This window comes from Nyctereutes procyonoides, unplaced genomic scaffold (assembly GCF_905146905.1).
Source record: "Nyctereutes procyonoides isolate TBG_1078 unplaced genomic scaffold, NYPRO_anot_genome, whole genome shotgun sequence".
Taxonomy (NCBI): domain Eukaryota; kingdom Metazoa; phylum Chordata; class Mammalia; order Carnivora; family Canidae; genus Nyctereutes; species Nyctereutes procyonoides.
The window spans coordinates 20,495,063-20,515,142 of record NW_026575140.1 but is presented as its reverse complement, the minus strand read 5'-3'; the positions used below and the strand labels follow the sequence as shown (position 1 = coordinate 20,515,142).

Below are 20,080 nucleotides of genomic sequence, written 5' to 3'. Positions count from 1 at the left end.
TTTCTAATAGGAGGCTGAAGTAGATATCAACAGAGAGCAGACACTTGGTGAAACCTGCCAGGCTCCCCTCCCTGGTTCCCCTAGCATACCTTGGTTTCTACATCACTGCCACAGAACTGGTACCTTTCCTAAATTTGTAATAGCTGGTGTTGAAACGCTTCCTCTCAAACGCATGGGCAGTGCACACAAAGACAGGTACATGAATGTTTGTGGCAGCATTTATTCATACAGTCCCAAAATTGGAAAACCACTCAAATATCCATCAACCAGTGAATGCATTTTTAAAAAATGTGGTATATCCATACAGTGAAATACTACTTAGCAATAAAAAGAAAAAACTAATGATATGTGCCTCAACATGAATGAACCTCAAAAGGTTTATGCTAAGTGACAGACATCAGACGAAGAAGACTACATATTTTATGATGCTATTCAAATCAAACGCTCAAACAGCAAGTATAAGCAGGTCAGTAGTTGCCCAGGGCTGGGGTAGGGGTGAGGTCTGAATGCAAGGGGCACAAGGTAACTTTATATAGTGATGGAAATGTCCTAAAACTGGATTTTGGTGTTTTATGACACTATGCATTTATGAGAATCATTGTAGTAGCTAAATTAATTATAGCAGGTAAATTTTATGTTATGTAAATTATACCTCAATAAAGCTACTAAAAAAATACTATCCACTATGGTGTCAGTAACTTAAAATAATAATTTTGGTCATTGAGGAAAAAGATGGACTGAATGAAACCCACAAAATTAAAATTCTCCAGTCTCTGTTCAAGTCAATTTAGACTGTAACACAAATGATCCTACCTCAGAGGACTTGATTGCAGGAGATAGTCTATTTAATTTATGTAAAGCTCTTAGCTTTGCATGTGTGTGGCACTTAGAGCCCTAGGAGGTCAACTGTCATTATCCACGCAGTTGTACTGCTTTCAGGGGCCACAGCTTCTCTGTAAAGCAGGACTCAGGAGCATCTGCAGGCAGAGAGCAGCCTGCTCCACCCGGGTTGGGTGCTTCTCCAGGCCCTGTCTCTGACCACAACACATTTCACAATAAAAAGGAACAAAATGTTGATACCCTCAATGACATGGACTGTAGGATTCCCATTTGTAGAAAATTCAAGAAAGGCAATAGGTAATCAGAGAAGGCAGATCACTGAGGGTCTGGATTCAGCAGAAGGGATCAATAGCAAAAGGATACAAGGAAACTGTACCCTGATACTTGGTGTGGCTACGCGATTGTGTACATTTACCAAAATGCACCCCACTGTACCCTTAAAATGGGTGGATTCCATGGAATCCAGATAATACTTTCACACAAAGCAATAGAATTCAAAGTATTTTTGCAGAGGCCGTTTTACTCATCTTGGTCACGTCTTTAAATGTCTTCATTCTGATCGAGGTTACATTTCAATTCTCTCCCTCCTCGCCAATGTAGAGACATTTAATTTTGGTACTTGTTAATACGGGTCACCTGATCTGTCTTTTTATGTTCTTGCTATTGCTGATTAATTAAGCCTAGAACAACATTCAGAAAGGTTTCAGGATGACAGTCTTCCCTGGAGCTGCCTGTGTCACACCGCACGGAGCCCTATGAAGCCCTCCCCCTCCAGACACAGCCTGATAGAGACGCCAGCCTGCTTCACTGAGAGGGTCCTAGGGCAGCAGCGCTGCACACCTCCTCAGTGGCAGCAGCACATGCCCTAAACAACAACAGCGGCAGTAAAATTAATGCCATTTAGATTTTTTATGACTTGCAGTGTCATTAGTTTTATTCTCTGACGTTCTCGCTGTCGGAGAAGGACGTGCAGAACCCTGGGTTCACTTCTCAGTTGCCGGGAAGCCTTCTATAGTATCAAAACCAGCTGAGATGTTTTTATTACTTTTCCCCTCCAGGAGGCAGTCTGAGGGTGAACGTTGGCCTCACTGCTCGCTCACCGCGGGACCTCACAGAGCATCAGTTTTCTCATCTATCAAGTGGGATCAGATCTCCAGGCAAATGAAGACAATAAAAAAGCCATGGGCATCCAGGCATTCCGTTAATGCTAATCAACCCGCCTCTGAATGTTATTGGAGGGGAGAAGAACCCTGCCCTGCCATGTTGTATGATGTGATCACTGTAGTTTTATGGAGCAAGGCTTTCAAGAAGGGGTTCGCACACTCTTCCTGCAAAGGGCCGGATAAGTATTTCCACTCTGCAGGCTGTACTGTCTCTGTGGCCCCTACTCAACTCCACTGTTGTAGCCTCCAGCAGGCAATATGTAAATGAATGGATATGGCTGTGTTCCAATAAAACTTTATTTATAAAAAACAGAAAGGGGGCCACGTTAGACCCTTGAACGGTAGTTCGCCAACTCTTAATTCAAAGAAGCATCAAGCAGAGTTTCCCGGATACCAAAATTCTTTCAAGGGCTATGGCTAAATCAGGAAATTCTAAAATTTAGTTTTAGTGCTTACAGATTTCCCCACCTCCACCCCCACCTCGCTTTCTTGTTTAGGCCCATTTCTCTGCAGCTTCTTATCAATGTCATGTTAATAACTACACAGGTGGGTTGGCCACTTTGAGTTCTGCTCTTAGGAAAGAGTGTCTGAGCCATGGGATACCCACAGTTGCTTATTCCTGCTAGCTCAAATGCAATTTCTCACATGTCTTATTAGGTTCCTTGCTTGTTAGGAACAACCTCTCTGGCTAGGTATATAATAAAACAAGAACCATTATATGTGGCAGGCTCTAATGTTCAAACAAACAATGTTAAATAATCTTATACCTTTTTATATAGGGACTGATGGAAGTTCTTTCTGAAGTCAAGCAGGTGAGTGTTAATATCTGTTCTTAGCTCTTTTTTTGGGCTCAAACTACCTGTCTTGTGGTGAAAACATTGGAGGGTTAACCAAGTACCTTTCCAGTTGTGCCCAGAGGTTCAGAGCTCCTCTATGAGGATGATTTTGACGTTACCTACAGGTGGCCTACAGTGGGATAGCTGTGTGCTGCCAGCTAGGATGGCTCCTTTTGTGAGAACAAAAAACCCATGTGACATCTCAACCATAGGACACTTGCATCTGCCTTTCTCAATGGCACTATTTTGAATATAAAATGAACACAAGTTCTTTAGTAGTTACTGGGTGATTTTGCCCTGGATGAGTTGTGATCCTGGTAGTCAGCTGTGAGACAGAAGTGGACAATTTCTGGGATCTGCTCACTACTGGCCTATGTAGGTCATAGGTCTTCAGAGTAGGGGGCACAAGGGAATCCCTGGTTGATAAGAAGGAAATACTTCCATATTGTTTATATCTCCTTTAATCTACACAAATAGGTTAAGTCTTACTGATATTTAATATATGGGTTGATAGTAGCAGACATCCATCTTATTATTAAAAATGCTGTGTAAACATAGATCAATGGAACAGAATAGAGAACCCAGAAGTGGACCCTGAACTTTATGGTCAACTAATATTTGATAAAGGAGGAAAGACGATCCACTGGAAGAAAGACAGTCTCTTCAATAAATGGTGCTGGGAAAATTGGACATCCACATGCAGAAGAATGAAACTAGACCACTCTCTTGCACCATACACAAAGATAAACTCAAAATGGATGAAAGATCTAAATGTGAGACAAGACTCCATCAAAATCCTAGAGGAGAACACAGGCAACACCCTTTTTGAACTTGGCCACAGTAACTTCTTGCAAGATACATCCACGAAAGCAAAAGAAACAAAAGCAAAAATGAACTATTGGGACTTCATCAAGATAAGAAGCTTTTGCACAGCAAAGGATACAGTCAACAAAACTCAAAGACAACCTACAGAATGGGAGAAGATATTTGCAAATAACATATCAGATAAAGGGCTAGTTTCCAAGATCTATAAAGAACTTATTAAACTCAACACCAAAGAAACAAACAATCCAATCATGAAATGGGCAAAAGACATGAAGAGAAATCTCACAGAGGAAGACATAGACATGGCCAACATGCACATGAGAAAATGCTCTGCATCACTTGCCATCAGGGAAATACAAATCCAAACCACAATGAGATACCACCTCACACCAGTGAGAATGGGGAAAATTAACAAGGCAGGAAACCACAAATGTTGGAGAGGATGCGGAGAAAAGGGAACCCTCTTACACTGTTGGTGGGAATGTGAACTGGTGCAGCCACTCTGGAAAACTGTGTGGAGGTTCCTCAAAGAGTTGAAAATAGACCTGCCCTACGACCCAGCAATTGCACTGTTAGGGATTTACCCCAAAGATTCAGATGCAATGAAACGCCGGGACACCTGCACCCCGATGTTTCTAGCAGCCATGTCCACAATAGCCAAACTGTGGAAGGAGCCTCGGTGTCCATCGAAAGATGAATGGATAAAGAAGATGTGGTTTATGTATACAATGGAATATTCCTCAGCCATTAGAAACGACAAGTACCCACCATTTGCTTCAACGTGGATGGAACTGGAGGGTATTATGCTGAGTGAAGTCAGTCAATCGGAGAAGGACAAACAGTGTATGTTCTCATTCATTTGGGGAATATGAATAATAGTGAAAGGGAATATAAGGGAAGGGAGAAGAAATGTGTGGGAAATATCAGAAAGGGAGACAGAGCATAAAGACTTCTAACTCTGGGAAATGAACTAGGGGTGGTGGAAGGGGAGGAGGGCGGGGGGTGGGGGTGAATGGGTGACGGGCACTGAGGGGGACACTTGACGGGATGAGCACTGGGTGTTATTCTGTATGTTGGTAAATTGAACACCAATAAAAATTAATTTAAAAAAATGCTGTGTAAATAACACAAACACTGGGCCTGTGTGCTGCAGGCCACTGTCACCTGGGATGTTGGTTCCACAGTTAGGAATCTGTATTTCAACAAGCAAGGTAGGAAGTCTCCCTATTTTATTATTATTATGATTATTATTTTTTACCTTAAAAACAAATAAACTTTCATTAGTAAAAGTTACAACCTTCTCCCAGCAGTGGGGAGGACTAATTGCATCCTTTGAAAGTAAAGGAGCATGAAAAGAGGAAAATACAGAGCAGTTTTTTAGCTTGTGTCACAAACATAAGTGGGGGGGGGCGGATTCAGGTGCATAAGGCTGTACATGCAGGCTCTGAAGGAGCACACAAAGGACCACTAAGCCAGAGGGGGGCTGGAAATAGCCCACAAGATGGCCTGCAGGTGGCAGGGAAATATGGGGTGCCAGGTGGCTTTGACACTAGAACACACCACTGTCCTCGGACAAGGGAGAAAAGATTTATCCCCCCCCCCCCCCAGTGAACAATGTGGTTCAGGTCTATTATTTGCTCCATATCATTTCACTGAGCCATGTTTAGAAAATTTTTAAATGGGTTGGTGCAATCCAAGAGAGGGTGATGATGTTAAAACAGCCATCGACAAATAGCCGCAGAGGGTTCCTAGGCTGTGCTGGGTTTGCAGGAGAGGATTCTCAGCTCTCTCAAGCAGAGCAGGGGTGTATTGAACCTGCCTCCTTCACCCTTATCCTTAAAACAGGATGGGGTGGGATGAGCACACCAGGTCACATCAGGTCGTTCTCAGGTGGCAGCTAAAATGTGCTGGACCTCTCTACCCTTCCTGGGACCTGTGTTCAGTTCCCTCAAGAACAAAAGGAATTGTGTTTTCTCAGTAAGGCTTTAATTTCTCCTCCCAACTTGACACAGTGCTTAATGTGGTGTCCATGATTCAGAAACCCTTCCATTTTATTTCCTTCTTCTTCTTCTTCCCTTTTTAGTGGTGTCACTGTCTCCATTGCCTAGATCACCCAACTCTCTAGAACAGCTCTTGTCTTCTTATCCTTCTTCTTCTTTTCCTTCTTGAGGTTTTGTCACTTTCACTCTTGCTTCCACTTTGGGGCTTTTACCACTTTGGCCACTCCCTGTGGGGCTCATACTGCTTCAGCCCCCCTACTCCCCTTTTAAAGATTTATTTATTTATTTGAAAGAGAGAGAGAATGCATGTGTGTGAGCCAGGGGAGGAAGGGAGGGAGAAAGGGAGCAAGGGAGAGAGGGAGGGAGGGAGGAGGGAGAGAGAGAGAGAGAGAGAGAGAGAGAGAGAGAGAGAAGCAGACTCCTTTCTGAGCACAGAGCCAGACGTAGGGTCCGATCTCACAACCCCAAGATCATGATCTGAGCCAGACCCTCAACCAACTAAGCCACCCAGGCCTGCCTCTCTTTGCAGGCACTCTAGTGCACATATTCCTTTTTTTAAATAATAAATTTATTTTTTATTAGTGTTCAATTTGCCAACATACAGAATAACACCCAGTGCTCATCCCGTCAAGTGCCCCCCTAGTGCACATATTCCTGATCCAGGTGGGAGGTGTGCTGTCTGACGGCTTGCCATGCCTATCCTGAAGGCCCTGCTTGATCATCAGCCTCTTGCCTTTGGACCTAAACCCCACTTCCGAGGGTAAGTGTCTTGCTCCATGATTACTCCCTTGATCTTGGCTACTATACCATGGTCATAGGCAGAGATCATTGCTGTGGTCATTAATGCAACAGCCACACAGATTGCTTCCCCTTTGGTGGTGATGACCACCATCTCCTGAGTGACTCTGATGCCATCCTCAAATTGGAGAATGCCTGGAAGCATGATCTTTGTCCCATAGCAGATTGTGCTCACTGCACTATCTTTTGTCACTAGCCACTGATGAGAAGTCAGCAGCTTTTCCCAAAGGTGAACAACTTGCCGCAGGTGACTCTCATCCTTGTGGTTGTCATACAGCCACTGGCCATCAGGCACATCATGCATTGCCCCAGATTGTCCTTCCCACTCATCATGCCAGAAGGAACCCTCCAAAGTTCCTGCATCTGACCACCAACTCTTGATAACAAACCAAGGTGCACACACAGTGTCTGAACATAGGTACCAGCCTCACGACTCACTCAAAAGATTCCTAGTCTTCTTTTGATCATCTTGCTCTTGTATATGGTCTGCACTTGGAGTGGCCTCTTTCCTGCAGCATTATGTGGGGTTTTCTGGAATAAGGCATCTGTCAGAGTTCCTAGGGCCCCACAACATTGAGTGCCTCCTTCAGGAGCACTGTGTAGCTGGACAATTCCCACATACTCTTTGTCTGCCTCTCTGGGCATTTCACTAAGTGAGTGGCTCATTCTTTGTACATGATTAGCCATCACCTTGGAATCAGAATACCACTGTGTCCTGTCTTCTCTACTCAAAGTATCCGTCGGATCTAGGCTACCATCTCATGGGGAGAGGGGTTGGAGGGCTTGTCAAGATGAATGGAACCTGTCCCAATATTGCCCCCATCTCCCAATCTCCCACTTCAGAGGATTTGAACCACAAGGTGTGTCATGGTTACATTCAGCTTAGCACAATCCTTGACAACAGGGGCCCCTGAGATGTGTCCAAATGAGCCACCTTGGACTCAGGCCTGAGAAGAAATTCTTCAGCGTGTTGAATTTATGCTACGTCTTCTTTCAGGAATGACTTCTACTCTTGATTCTTCAGCAGAATAAATACATCCTCATCCACCATGTTCCGGAAGTCTCTATTTTAAAAAGCTCACTGGCAGTCCAGAATAGCTGAGAAGTGAGCAGCATCCTGCAGAGCCTCGGTTCTTCAAAGCAATGCCATCAAGAGTCAGGCTTTGATGTTGTGCAACTGGGTATATGGTGATGTGTGAGTGTCACTCCATTATTTCCTCTCTCTCTGTGCGTTTACGCATGTGCATGTGCACACACACACACACACACACACACCTGGATACATGCACCACACAACACTTTCTTCTTTGCAATCATGCAGGAGGTAGTGCCCTCTAGTTTACATAGGCTATGTTCTGTGTGAGCTCCAATGACTTCTAGAAACCAGACCTTGTGTGGGGCTTGCCGTCTGCCAAGCACTGACTTGAGAAGCTGGTGGAAAACAGATTCCAGATGTTTACTGCTAGCATTGATCATAGAAGGGCACTGTAAATAATCCTAATGCTCCTGCTCATTGGGGAATACATTGCATGGTGTTCATGTGACAGATACTCTCTAGCAGTTTGAAAGAATGAACTGGAGCAGGAGTAACCTATGTTTGTTGGGCCAGAGTGTGTCTGTGTGGCTCTTGAGCTGAGAATGGTTTCACTCTTTTAGAGTGGTAGAAAACAAGAGACAGAAACAACAACAAAAAGGAATATGTGACAAAGCTGATGTGGTCCACAGATCCCAGAATATTTGCTGCCCAGCACTTTAGGGGAAAAGTTTGCCAACCCTCCAGACTAGAATAACATAGAGGGATCTTGGAAGTGTAATGTGGGGAGGACGAAAGGCAAGTTACAGGACATCATGCTCAGCATAACAGGAATTACAGAAGTTTTGTAAACTGCACAAAATAGAACTTTAAGTGTGTGTGTGTGTGTGTGTGTGTATGTGTGCATGTGTATAGTAAACATATAAAATCACACCTGGGGGCTCCTGGGGGGGTCAGCCAATTGAGTGTCTGCTTTTGGCTCAGGTCATGATCTTAGGATCTTGGGATGGAGCCCCACTTTGAGGTCCCTGCTCAACGGGGGGAGTCTGCTTTTCCCTCTTCCTGTTTCTCCCCCTGCTTGTTTCTCTCTCTCTCTTTCTCAAATAAGTAAGAATCTTTAAAATAAAATAACATCTGGATACACTATGAGTCATGATCGTATTCTCTCTGGGGAGAGAGAGAATAGGAAATGAAACTGGGGAAAAAACATAAGGATTTTCACTTTTATCTGTGATATTCTACTTCTTTTTTTTTTAAAAATCTTTTTATTTATTTTTTTAATTTTTATTTATTTATTTATGATAGTCACAGAGGGAGAGAGAGAGAGGCAGAGACACAGGCAGAGGGAGAAGCAGGCTCCATGCACCGGGAGCCCGACGTGGGATTCGATCCCGGGTCTCCAGGATCGCGCCCTGGGCCAAAGGCAGGCGCCAAACCGCTGCGCCACCCAGGGATCCCTGATATTCTACTTCTTGAAGAAAAAGGAAGAAGAAAGAAAAAAGAAGAGAGAAGAATATATTTTCTTCTATCCATCCTTCTTTCATTTCATCCATCCTTCCATCCATTCATCCTTCTATCTGTCCATCCACGTGTCCTTCCATTCATCCATCCACCCATCCTTCCATTCATCCTTCCATTTATCATCCATCTGTCCTTCCATTCCTCCCCTCATCCCTCCATCCTTCTATCTATCCATCCTTCCATCTATCCATCCCTCCATTCATCCATCCTTTTATCTGTCCATCCATTTGCCCATCAATCCATCCATCCATCCATCCATCCATCCATCCATCCATCCATCCAAAGAGACATTTCTCATTATAAGATGTTCCCCTTAATTCTGCCCCCAGGATTCTGGCCCAGCACAGAGCTTTATACACAGCAAATGTCTGATATTGGGCCCCACTTACCACTGTCACTAGGAAGTAATAACTTCTGTTCCTTTTTTCCTAATTATCAAATTATCAAGCTCCCGATGCATAATTATACTGATAACCTTCTTAAAATAGAAATACCCAAACCCAAGAGGTTGTGATGGCATTACCTACATGTGAGTAATTGCTAAGGTTAACGTTGGGCTAGTCATATGCATAGGAAATATTAGATACACACATCTATTCATTTTATGCTCATGCATAACAATTCATTTGTTTAAAATAATGCTTCATTATATTACAGCCATTACTACCAGTCAGTGGAAAAAAAATGTGTGAATTATGCATTTATCTCTTTTCCTATGGCCCAGCCTCCAACCATGAATTCTCACAACTGTTCTTAAAAAAGCAGCATACCTACTTCAGCCTAGCAAAAGATTATTCCACACAATAGAGAGAGAAACAAAGCCCCAGCAGACTAGTTACCTAACGTGGCACATTCTCATTAGCCTAAATTCGGTGGCATCAGCAGGAAGCTTCTCATCACCTGATCTGTGGGCTGCAATGAGTGTCTTTGCACAATTCCTCAGACTGGCTGGCAGGGGCATGTGAAGATGCCTTTCAACAGTAGTTGGAACACTTTCACATGTAACACTTCTATTATACAGACATAAACCAAGAATGAATGCTTCCTCTGGGATGAATTGTTTTGAAAGCTATAAAAACCCAGTGGCTCTGTGAAGGTGTGTTCTGGACTCATGAATGCTCTGGAGCTGGGCTACTTACAAGCCAGAGTGAAGAGACAGATGAGCAGGAGTGAGGTCATGCTCAAGTGCAGAGCCCCCGCCGCATTGCAGTCAACTTTGGAGTTCTTGCAGGAGCACACTTGTACCCTGAGGTCCGTGATGTTCGTCATGGGGGGTTTCCCTGAATCTGTCACCATGATGGGCAGGTGGTAGTTTGCTTTGTTCAGGTTTTGAAGAAGGCTTACCAGGGCATGCGTATCTGTGGAGACAAAGGAGGACCTTTGTGAGTGAGGTTTAGACTTTCCCAAACAAAAAAGTAAGGTTTGTAGACGAAAACCACACCAAACTGTCAATGTGTGTTGGTTTATAACCATGGGCACCTTTAAACTTAAATTCATTAATAGCAAATCAAAATCCAAATTTAGCTTCTCAGGTGCGTGAGCCCACACCTCAAGTGTCCAGCAGCCACACATAGCAGGTGGTTGTGGCATAGGACAGTGCCAGATGGAACATTCTGCTGCCAAGGAGTCAGTCCTGTGGCTCAGGGCTGTGATAATCTATTTCAAGGGGGCCCACCTTTTTTTTTTTTAAGATTTTACTTATGAGAGAGAGAGAGAGAGAGAGAGAGAGAGAGAGAGAGAGACAGCCAGGGGAGGGGAAGAGGGAGAAGGAGAAGCAGACTCCTCCTTGCTAAGCAGGGGAACCGATCATGAGGCTTGATCCCAGGACCCTGGGGTCATGACTTGAGCTGAAGGCAGATGCTTAACTGACTAAGCCACCCAGGCAACCCGGGGACCTACTTTTGTGAAGATGACCACATACTAAGAACTTCCTCCTGCGAATTTATTACCCTGATAAAACCATTTTTGCAAAGATCACATTCAACATCTAGAAAAACTGACTTAAAAACCCACTCTCACATCGTCATACTGTGCATCTTAAATATACACAATTTTTATTCATCAACTCTTCTTCAGTGAAGCTGGAAAAAAGTGAAAAAGAAAAAAAAGGAAATGATCAGCTCAGAGCAGTTTTATTCAAGAATTCAAATTCAAATAATCAAAATAAATTCTTAGACCCCCACAAACACCCCAAAACCCAAAATCACTCCCAAATCATCCACTCACTCTAAATGTAGGCAGGACCCCCATGGGGGGGCAGGTTCTATAGGCTACAGCTTTACCAGTCCTCAGCCGCAGCTCTGGATCTGGGTGGGAACCTGCAGCTTCACCCCAGCAGGGCACTGAACTTTAGGCCCTTGTTTGGTGGGAGTATGTGCTGTGAGCCCGGTTTTGGGCAGTGTGCAGAAATGGTCATCCCAATCTGTCCCCTGTTTAGCCTTGGGCTATTCTTTTTTCAGGAACTCAGATGACTAGGGATTTTTTTCTTCTTTTTTTAGAGAGAGAGAGAGAGAGAGAAGGTGAGAGAGAATGTGTGAGAGCATGTGAGTGAGGGGAGGGGCAGAGAGAGAGGGAAAATCTCAAGCAGACTCTGCACAGAGCATGGAGCCCGACATGAGGTTCAACCTACAACTCTGAGATCACCACCTGAACCCAACTGACTGAGCCACCCAGGTGCCTCCCCTAACCTCCTTTTTTTTTTTTTTTTTTTTTTTGACTTTCCTCTTTCTGGGCATGAAGAGTGCTAGGTATTAAAGAAAAAAAAAAAAAGGAGGACCAGGAAAAGAACTGAGAAGACATCTATCTCCTAAATAAAACCATGAGGAAGACAGAGCAATGAGACGAAAACAGAAACAGGTGAAATGTCACCCTGACCAGAAGGAGAAGCAGCAGAAACAACCAACATGTGTAGTCAGCCCAGTGGGGTGGCAGGTTAATGCAAGAACATTCTTTCATCTCCCTCACTTGGATGAGAGACTCAAGTAAGAAAGTTCCAGAGAACTTTCTTTAAAGAACTGGTGGTTATTCCAATCTGCTAGAGCTACAAAAGCTAGCAAAGGAAGCACTAACCCCTCAAACAAGGGGAGGGCTGTTTTAATTAAAAGTAATCAGTGTAACAGAACTCATTCTTTAAAAAGCAATAAAATAGACAAACAGGCGAATGGAATCAATAACAAGAGGAAGGCACTAATAAAATGAGATATGAGATAAGGCCATTCAACACATATGAGATTTTTTAATAGAAAATTTTATGCACAATTGTACAGCACATTTTCAAGACTTAATGAAATGCGTAATTCCCAATCCCTCTCGAAAAGTCTACCGCTGGTGGATGGGGAGGTTACCCGGGCTGGGTCCGTTGCAGGAGAAGTTCACTACTGGAGACAGAGTGTGCGTCCACTGCATGGATTATGGTTTTTTAATTTCTTCCAAAACAAGGTGAACTCAGTAGTGAATTCACAGTTGTCACAGGGAGGGAGGTGGGCATTAGGAATGCTGCCTCGGTCAGCATTGGTGTTTCAGTATTAGTAAGGCAGATGGGAAATGTGGGGCCAACCCACAAATTCCACCTTCCCGCTTGGAAAGACTGGTAGAAAGAGACATGGCTTGCAAGTGTTCTACATGAGGGATAGGACAGATGGGCGATGATATCACAGTTGAATATCAAAGCCCTGGTTGTTGCAAAGACAAAGCTAATTTTGCTGCGTAAAGTGGAAAATGATGGGTGAGAAGCTAAGACTCTATACAGGTCATTATACCAGTGCTTCTTATTTCTTTAGTCATCTATGAGAACAAGTATACCATGGAAAATCTCTCTTTAAGTGCGGGTGAGAGTCAATATCGGCACAGCTCTCTGGGAGAAGAGACAGCTGAGTCTCAATACACTTGGGGAGAAGCAGAGATCCTGGCTTCTCAAGACTGAAGGTTGGGTGGGTGGAGGGTACAGAGTGTGTGGTACAGGATACAGAGTGTACAGTATATAGTATATATACTATATACTGTATATAGTACAGTCTTAGGATGCATAGTATGGAATGTACAGTATATAGAGTATAGGATACACAGCATAGATTGTGCAGTATAGGATGCATAGTATAGAGTATACAGTATAGGATGTAGAGTATAGAGTGTACAGTATAGGATGCATAGAATGGAGTGTCAGTATAGGGTGTAGAGTGTGAGGAGCCACTAGTATAGAGTGTAGTATAGGATGAAGAGTATAGGATACACAGCATAGGGATCCCTGGGTGGCGCAGCGGTTTGGCGCCTGCCTTTGGCCCAGGGCGCGATCCTGGAGACCCCGGATCGAATCCCACGTCGGGCTCCCGGCGCATGGAGCCTGCTTCTCCCTCTGCCTGTGTCTCTGCCTCTCTCTCTCTCTCTGTGTGTGACTATCATAAATAAATAAAAATTAAAAAAAATTAAAGTATTTTAAAAAAAAGGATACACAGCATAGAATGTACAGTATAGGATGCATGGCATAGAGCATATAATATAGGATGCAGAGTATGGAGTGTACGGTATGGGGTGTAGAGTATAGGATGTATAGTATAGAGTGTACGGTATAGAGTGAGGATACACAGCATATATTGTGCAGTATAAGATGCATATTATAGAGTATAGTATAGGATGCATAGTACGGAGTGTCCTTATAGGATGTAGAGTGTGAGTGGCCACTAGTATAGAGTGTACAGTATAGGATGGAGAGTATAGGATATACAGCATAAATTGTACAGTATAGGATGCACAGTATAAAGTGTATAGTATGGGCAGCATAGGATGGAGTGTACGGTATAGAGTATAGGATACAGCATAGAATAAACAGTATAGGATGCATATAGAGTGTATAGTATAGGATGGAGAGTACAGGAAGCATAGCATGGAGTATCAGTATAGGGTTTAGATATAATAGGAGGCATGGCATGGAGTGTGTAGTATATAGTACATAGTGTACAGTGTACGGTACAGAGTATACAGTGACCAGCACGGGGTGTACAGCACGGGGCACACAGTGTACCATGCACAGTATAGAAAAGATAAGAAACAAAAGAGAAAACTTGGGTGTTTGCATTTATAAGGAACCTCTATGTGTTTGCACAGATTGCATCCATTTGCTAGCGGGAAAGTGGTGAGTGCTGGTAGAGGTAAAGGGTGAATCGCTCAAAGTCAACCATGTGAGGCCAGGAGGGAGCAGGAGGCAGGAGGGGGAGGAGAGGAGGGAGGAGGAGGAGGGAGGAACAGTGTGGGAGAGGACGGCAGGCCAGGGAGGCCAGGCTTCAAAGCTAGAGGAGCAGCCACAGAATGTTTAACTCGACTTACTGTTGATCTTGGAGACCTTCCAGACTTTATCGGGAACAGCTTGTTTGTGGATCTCAAATTTGAAAGGGTCCGTATTTGGGTGAAGATCCTTATCTGATGCTCCCAAAATCACAACGCTGAGGTTTTTGGCATCGTCACAGACTTCAGCGACTGTTGGGTAAATGAAGGGGGCATTGTCGTTCACGTCCTCCAGAGTTATCAGCAAAGTTCCGGTACCGGTAGCGGGAGGGTTGCCTACGGGGAAGGAGGGAGATGTTTAGCAGGCAGCTGGGCCCCGGCTGGAGCAACCTGCCACAGCATTTTCCTCCAGCGCGCTGGACACCTTTATTATTGCTAACAGGTTTCAAGCAGGTTACACGGACGGACTGGCTTACGTACGTGTACAAAGTCTAGTGGTTTACTTAAAAAAGCCTTTTCTCGTATATAAAACTTTTGATTTAAATTCTTTAGCCATTACCTGTAGAATGCAAAGCTTCTAGCACACAAGCCATCCCGACACACACATTTTAGAGAATGTCATTTTTAAAAAAAGCTCCTTATAAGCACACGTGTGATACTGTCTTTCATTTAAAGAAAAGGGTGTTTCATTTCAATAAGACTCACAGTGAGTTTATTTACCTTTTTCTAAATTTATTTTTAATCATCTATACAGTAGAGGTTTTCTTTTGGGACAAACCACTCATTAACAGTTCCTTTTTTTTTTTTTTAATCATTAACAGTTCCTAATTTCTGTGAGAAAAGTTAGATCCCAATTTGCAGGCCACAAATTGCAAGCATGCAGATTTGCCCTATTCCAAAAAGGATTTGGCTCACCTCTAAAACATGGTACTCTAATTTTGTGCCCTAACCTAGGGTCTGGCTCCATTTTATTTTCCCTATCCTCATGTGCACTTCCAAGCCCAATCTTATTTCACCTCGTACTATGTTTATTTCTTGAAATGCTCATCAAGTTTAAAGTTGTGTTCTGAATCACACGGGGGTTCGAAGGCTAGTGAGTTTTTGAGCCCAGGGTGATATGCCAAGTGCAAGGCAAGGCAAGGTCGCTCTCACAGATTCTGCTGGTGAAGACCTGGTGAGTCCTTTTTAGATTCAGGCTGGTTATTCCATCCTTACCTAGACGATAAAAGGGCAAACAGGCAGAGACAGCTCTTGGGAAGGTGACACTCAGCACAAAGGGCCAGGTGACTGCAGCCCTGTTGCTGAGGAGCCACTTTGAGGCTGCTTCCCCCAGCACTTGGGGAGCTTGCAGCTGTACCCTCACAGGGGTGGGCGGGAAGCATCATCACACATCTGCCCAGAAGGATATGAGAACCTGTCCAGTGACAGCCTCCTGGGGGATCCAGGTTGGCCAGTGAGACATGTACTCTAGCAGTTCCTATAAGCCCCCTGTGCCCACCGTTCCAGGAGGGTCACCAGACGTTCCGCCAACACTCAAATTGGCTGTGGCTCAAGCCTTGCCTCCTGGCCTCTGTGGATGCACGCAAAGTCACCCAGTGCCATCGTGGCCTGTGCCCTACCGCAGGGTGTTTGGGAGGATGGCAAGGAGACGAGCTCAGAGATGTCTGGGAGGGCATGGGGCCTTGGTTGTCATGACGAGTTGCTTGTGCTGATTCTCCAGAGCACATGAAGTCACCGGAGGTTTTTCAGAGAGGCAGCAGGACAAATCCGATCTGAATTATTTTTGGAAACACACTGCTGTGGGCGGGAGATGTTGGACGCTGGAGGCAAGGAGACCAGCAGCAGACTGAATCATGATGTGGGCAGTTTGAATAAGAAAGAAATGCCTCGTCTTGGTTATCAGGCACTCAGATGAGGCTGCTGGAAAAAAAAAGATGAAAGGTAGTGGGCAGTGGAAAGACAGGAGTTCAGCTCTGACTGTGCGAAAGGCCCCCTAGATTCAGGACGCCCGTGTACAAGTGTGCAGTGCTTAGGAGACACGTTGGCGCTGGGTAGTGACTGAAGACTTGTCAGCCTGGATCCTTTGAAATGGTTCTACCCAACATGATGGTGCAAAATGGCAGAGCGGTAGAGGCCCAGGAAACCCCAGGGTTTCAAGAGCAGCTGGTGGTTTGCAGAAGATAGAGAGGATGTGACTTGGAAGAGGAGGCAATGAGCAGCAGTGAAATGCGTTGTGATGCCCCAAAGGATGAGGGGTAAAGAGAAACCAGGTCATTTCGTTAGGTGGAGGTGACTTGTGACTTCTTTATGAGAGGCTTTCACTAATGGGGAAGAAACCAGCTTGAAGGATGCTGAGCAGTGAGTCACGAAGAAGTGAGAATAGACATTTTTTAGCAGGGCTGGTGGGAATTTAAATATATCAACACCCAAGGACAGTTGAGGAATAAACATTCCAATAAATCTCTGCTAACGTCGCAACACCGACGTCATTCATCAGCAGAAGGATGGCTATTTCTAATGGTGGCACGCCATCAACTTTTGTTGGAGCGAGAACTCAAAAGAAATGCGTAATTACGTTGAGGTTGGTTTTTCACTGTCAGCTTTAGTCATTTGGTTGAATTTCTTTACTGAAAAATTATTTTTCTTTTTTTTATTGAATAATTGAATATTTCAGAGGAATCCATTATATTTTTTTACTCTGAATATATTATGAAGTGCCATCACTTGGTAGAGTGGATGAGAAAGCAGTGTGAGTATTTGAAATATGGCTGTAAGAATCGGCCTTTCGTGAACTTAATTATACTACTGTCTTCGCATCCCCGTGTGTTATTCCCAAGGCAGGCTGGTGATATCTTCTTCTGAAGTTAAGTAAAATGAGCATCTTTTTTTTCATTGATGAGGTGAAGACTGGACTGTCAAACTCCTCTGGAAAAGAGTCTCTCCCAGGTGACATCACAGGATGGAGAAAAATCAGCATCCAAAATTCAGATGTAATTTGGAATATAATGACTCTTCACAAGACCATTTGGCTCCAATAGCTCCGGGGGTCCAGGAAATATTGGAGCTTCTGGGTTTCATGACACTCAGCAAAAATCCCTTACCCTTCCTCTCCCCTTTCCAGCAGCCCCCAAGGGACCACTCTGCATGACCAAATGTCAGAAGCAAAGCATGGTTGAGACTGGACCCTCCTCTATGGTTTTTCTATTTCAATAGGGAAAAAGCCTCAATATGAGCAAAACTGGGATATGAAGCTAAGAAATGTAATTCCTTCTCCTTGCAGCATCCCCAGAGGAGTCCGTGGCCATGTTCTCAGGATAGATGCTTTAAGGATCAGAGGATGTCCATCCTACAAATGAGTGGAGGGATTGCCTGTGGCTGCAGAAACTTCTGTCTTAGATTAGGAGAAGGAAGGGCCCCTGAGAGATGAGCCATTCCTGGTAGTGACTTTTAAATGGAATGGGAGGTGGATTCCCCTTCGGAAATTTGGTGAAGCCTATGGTCCTGCTTCCAGAGAAATGCACCTACCTCCACACCAAAACACTGCAGATCCTATAAGTACAGCTGAGTGCTTGGTGTTCAGGCAGCTGGTCTGGGATGCCTTTTTGTTCATAGGTATTTTCTCTTATTTTATTCAGAATCCTGACCAAACAGGATTTCCACTTTTGCCAAAAAATACTGAGGTTTTTCTGATAGGATCCATCTCACACACACACACACACACACACACACACTCTCTCTCTCTCTCTCTCTCTTTATATCTTGTTAGTAAAAAATACAAGTAAAAACAGAGTGTAATCCTAATTTAAAAAATATATAATTAGAAATAGAAAAAGATTAGAAAGAAATATACTGAAGCCTAAATGGTGATTATCTCTCCAGGTAATTAACATTAAAATAATACTTCTCTTTTTAAAATTTTCTTTACAATAACATAACCATTAAAATAATCAGAAACAGAAATGCAAATTCTAAAGTTATACAGGGATTTAAAAATATTTCACCAACTCTACTTTCTTTTCTCTCACTCTTTTATTTGTTTTTACAATGAATTGATATTTGGTAAATTTATAGGGTTGTGCTTATTGCTACTGCCTAATTTAAGAACCTTTCCGGGGATCCCTGGGTGGCGCAGCGGTTTAGCGCCTGCCTTTGGCCCAGGGCGCGATCCTGGAGACCCGGGATCGAATCCCACGTCGGGCTCCCAGTGTATGGAGCCTGCTTCTCTCTCTGCCTATGTCTCTGCCTCTCTCTCTCTCACTGTGTGCCTATCATAAATAAATAAAAAACAAAAAAATTAAAAAAAAAAACACAAAAAAAACCTTAAAAAAAAAAAAAAAGAACCTTTCCGTCACCCCCAAAAGAAACCTTGGGCCCATTTGTACTAACTCTCCATAACTACTTCCAGCTCTAGGCAACCACTGATCTACTTTCTTTCTCTACAGATTTGTGTTTTCTGGACATTTCTGTAAGTGGTACCACAGAGTACATGGCCTTTCATGTCTGGCTTCTTTCACTTGGCATCATGTTTTTGAGGTTCATCCATGCTGTTGCATGAACCACTTCCTCCCTTTTTATGGCTGAATGATACTGCATTCCTGGGCCAGGCCATATTTTGATGGACATATGGTCCGTTTCTCCTTTTTTGTCTCATAGGAATCATGCTGTTGAGAACATGTGCATGGAAGGGACTATGTTTTCACATGCTGCAAGGCTCCAAATACATGCCCTTAAGAGAGCCCTCACCTCAGAAGAGTAGGGTCTCTGGTCTCCCCACAGTTGCATGGGCTGGCTTCAAATGCACAGAGCAGTAGGATCTGAACAAGAATTTCAGAGCTAGCTCTGCAAAGTGCAGGGAAGTAGTAGATTTTTCTAGTCCCTCATCTCATGTCTTCCCTGAACTGGGTCTAGAGGCAACAGCATGGGTCCTACCTTGGGAATCATGAGTGCCAGTGGTTTAATATGGGGAATAGGAAAATGAGTTTGCCTATGTGAGGAATAAAATGCAGGGAAAGAGAGAGACAGAGGAGGGAAAAGCAGGAAGCTCATTCCTGAGCCCTGTGGGCTCTGAGCATCAGGACTGTTCTCCAGTCTGGTATATAACAGGTACTCAGTAGATTTTTGAGTTACTTTAGGTTGACTTGAAAAAGCTAATGAAGAATTACTCTTTCCGTACATGTGTCGCATACATTCATATTTCCACAGTTTCCATCTCTATCTTGCTTCTATCCTGAGGGTAGTAATGACCCTGTCTTTATTCCAGGCCTCCCTCATCCCACCGAAGGGAGAAAAAAAAAGGCTGTGTAGGATGGGGTCTGTGGAACTGGGGCTCAGGGAAGGGAGTCCACAGCAGTGACAAGGAGAGAGACCTCAGCTGGATGCCTCAGGGAAGCTTGAGGACCACATTTTGGGGGGAAAATCAGGAAGATGGGTTGATTTCAGAGAGCCAAAGTTCACATGTGAGCTCCTGAGAGAAAACGAACACCCCAGCTAGTTTCTGAGGTTTGTTTGTAGGGGCAAGAGGCATGAGTGCAGCAATCTACTCAGCCCCAATTTCCCTTCATGTTTTTGGGCATCTGTTGAACCTTCACTAAGCAGCTCTGAGCAAATAAATGCCACATCTTTTACTTCATATGAGCAGGCTTCTATACTTACCTGTACCTTTTACTTACGATGAGAGCAAACCAGGGTTCTTCTAGATAAGATGATCCTTTGTATTGCTTTGTTTAGCCCATGTTCTATTTGCTTTGGCTTTTCGGTATCACTATTTACCAATCTGTTTTGGCTTGGGTCTCATAAGCCAAGAATCTCGTTGCTTTTAAATTCATAAGCATTTAAAAAAATTGCTTT

At 43.9% G+C, this 20,080-nt stretch overlaps 1 protein-coding gene and 1 pseudogene across 1 annotated transcript in view; both read right to left on the bottom strand.

The window, feature by feature from the left end:
* CDH13 (cadherin 13) overlaps positions 1-20,080 on the bottom strand; it is a 1,004,502-nt gene that overhangs the window by 3,977 nt on the left and 980,445 nt on the right. The window contains exons 12-13 of the mRNA XM_055304976.1: positions 14,336-14,569; positions 10,156-10,374 (exon numbers count right to left, since the gene is read on the bottom strand). Coding sequence (XP_055160951.1) covers positions 10,156-10,374; positions 14,336-14,569 — 453 coding nt within the window. The remainder of the gene's footprint in view (positions 1-10,155; positions 10,375-14,335; positions 14,570-20,080) is intronic.
* LOC129497795 (H/ACA ribonucleoprotein complex subunit DKC1-like) lies at positions 5,716-7,513 on the bottom strand (annotated as a pseudogene).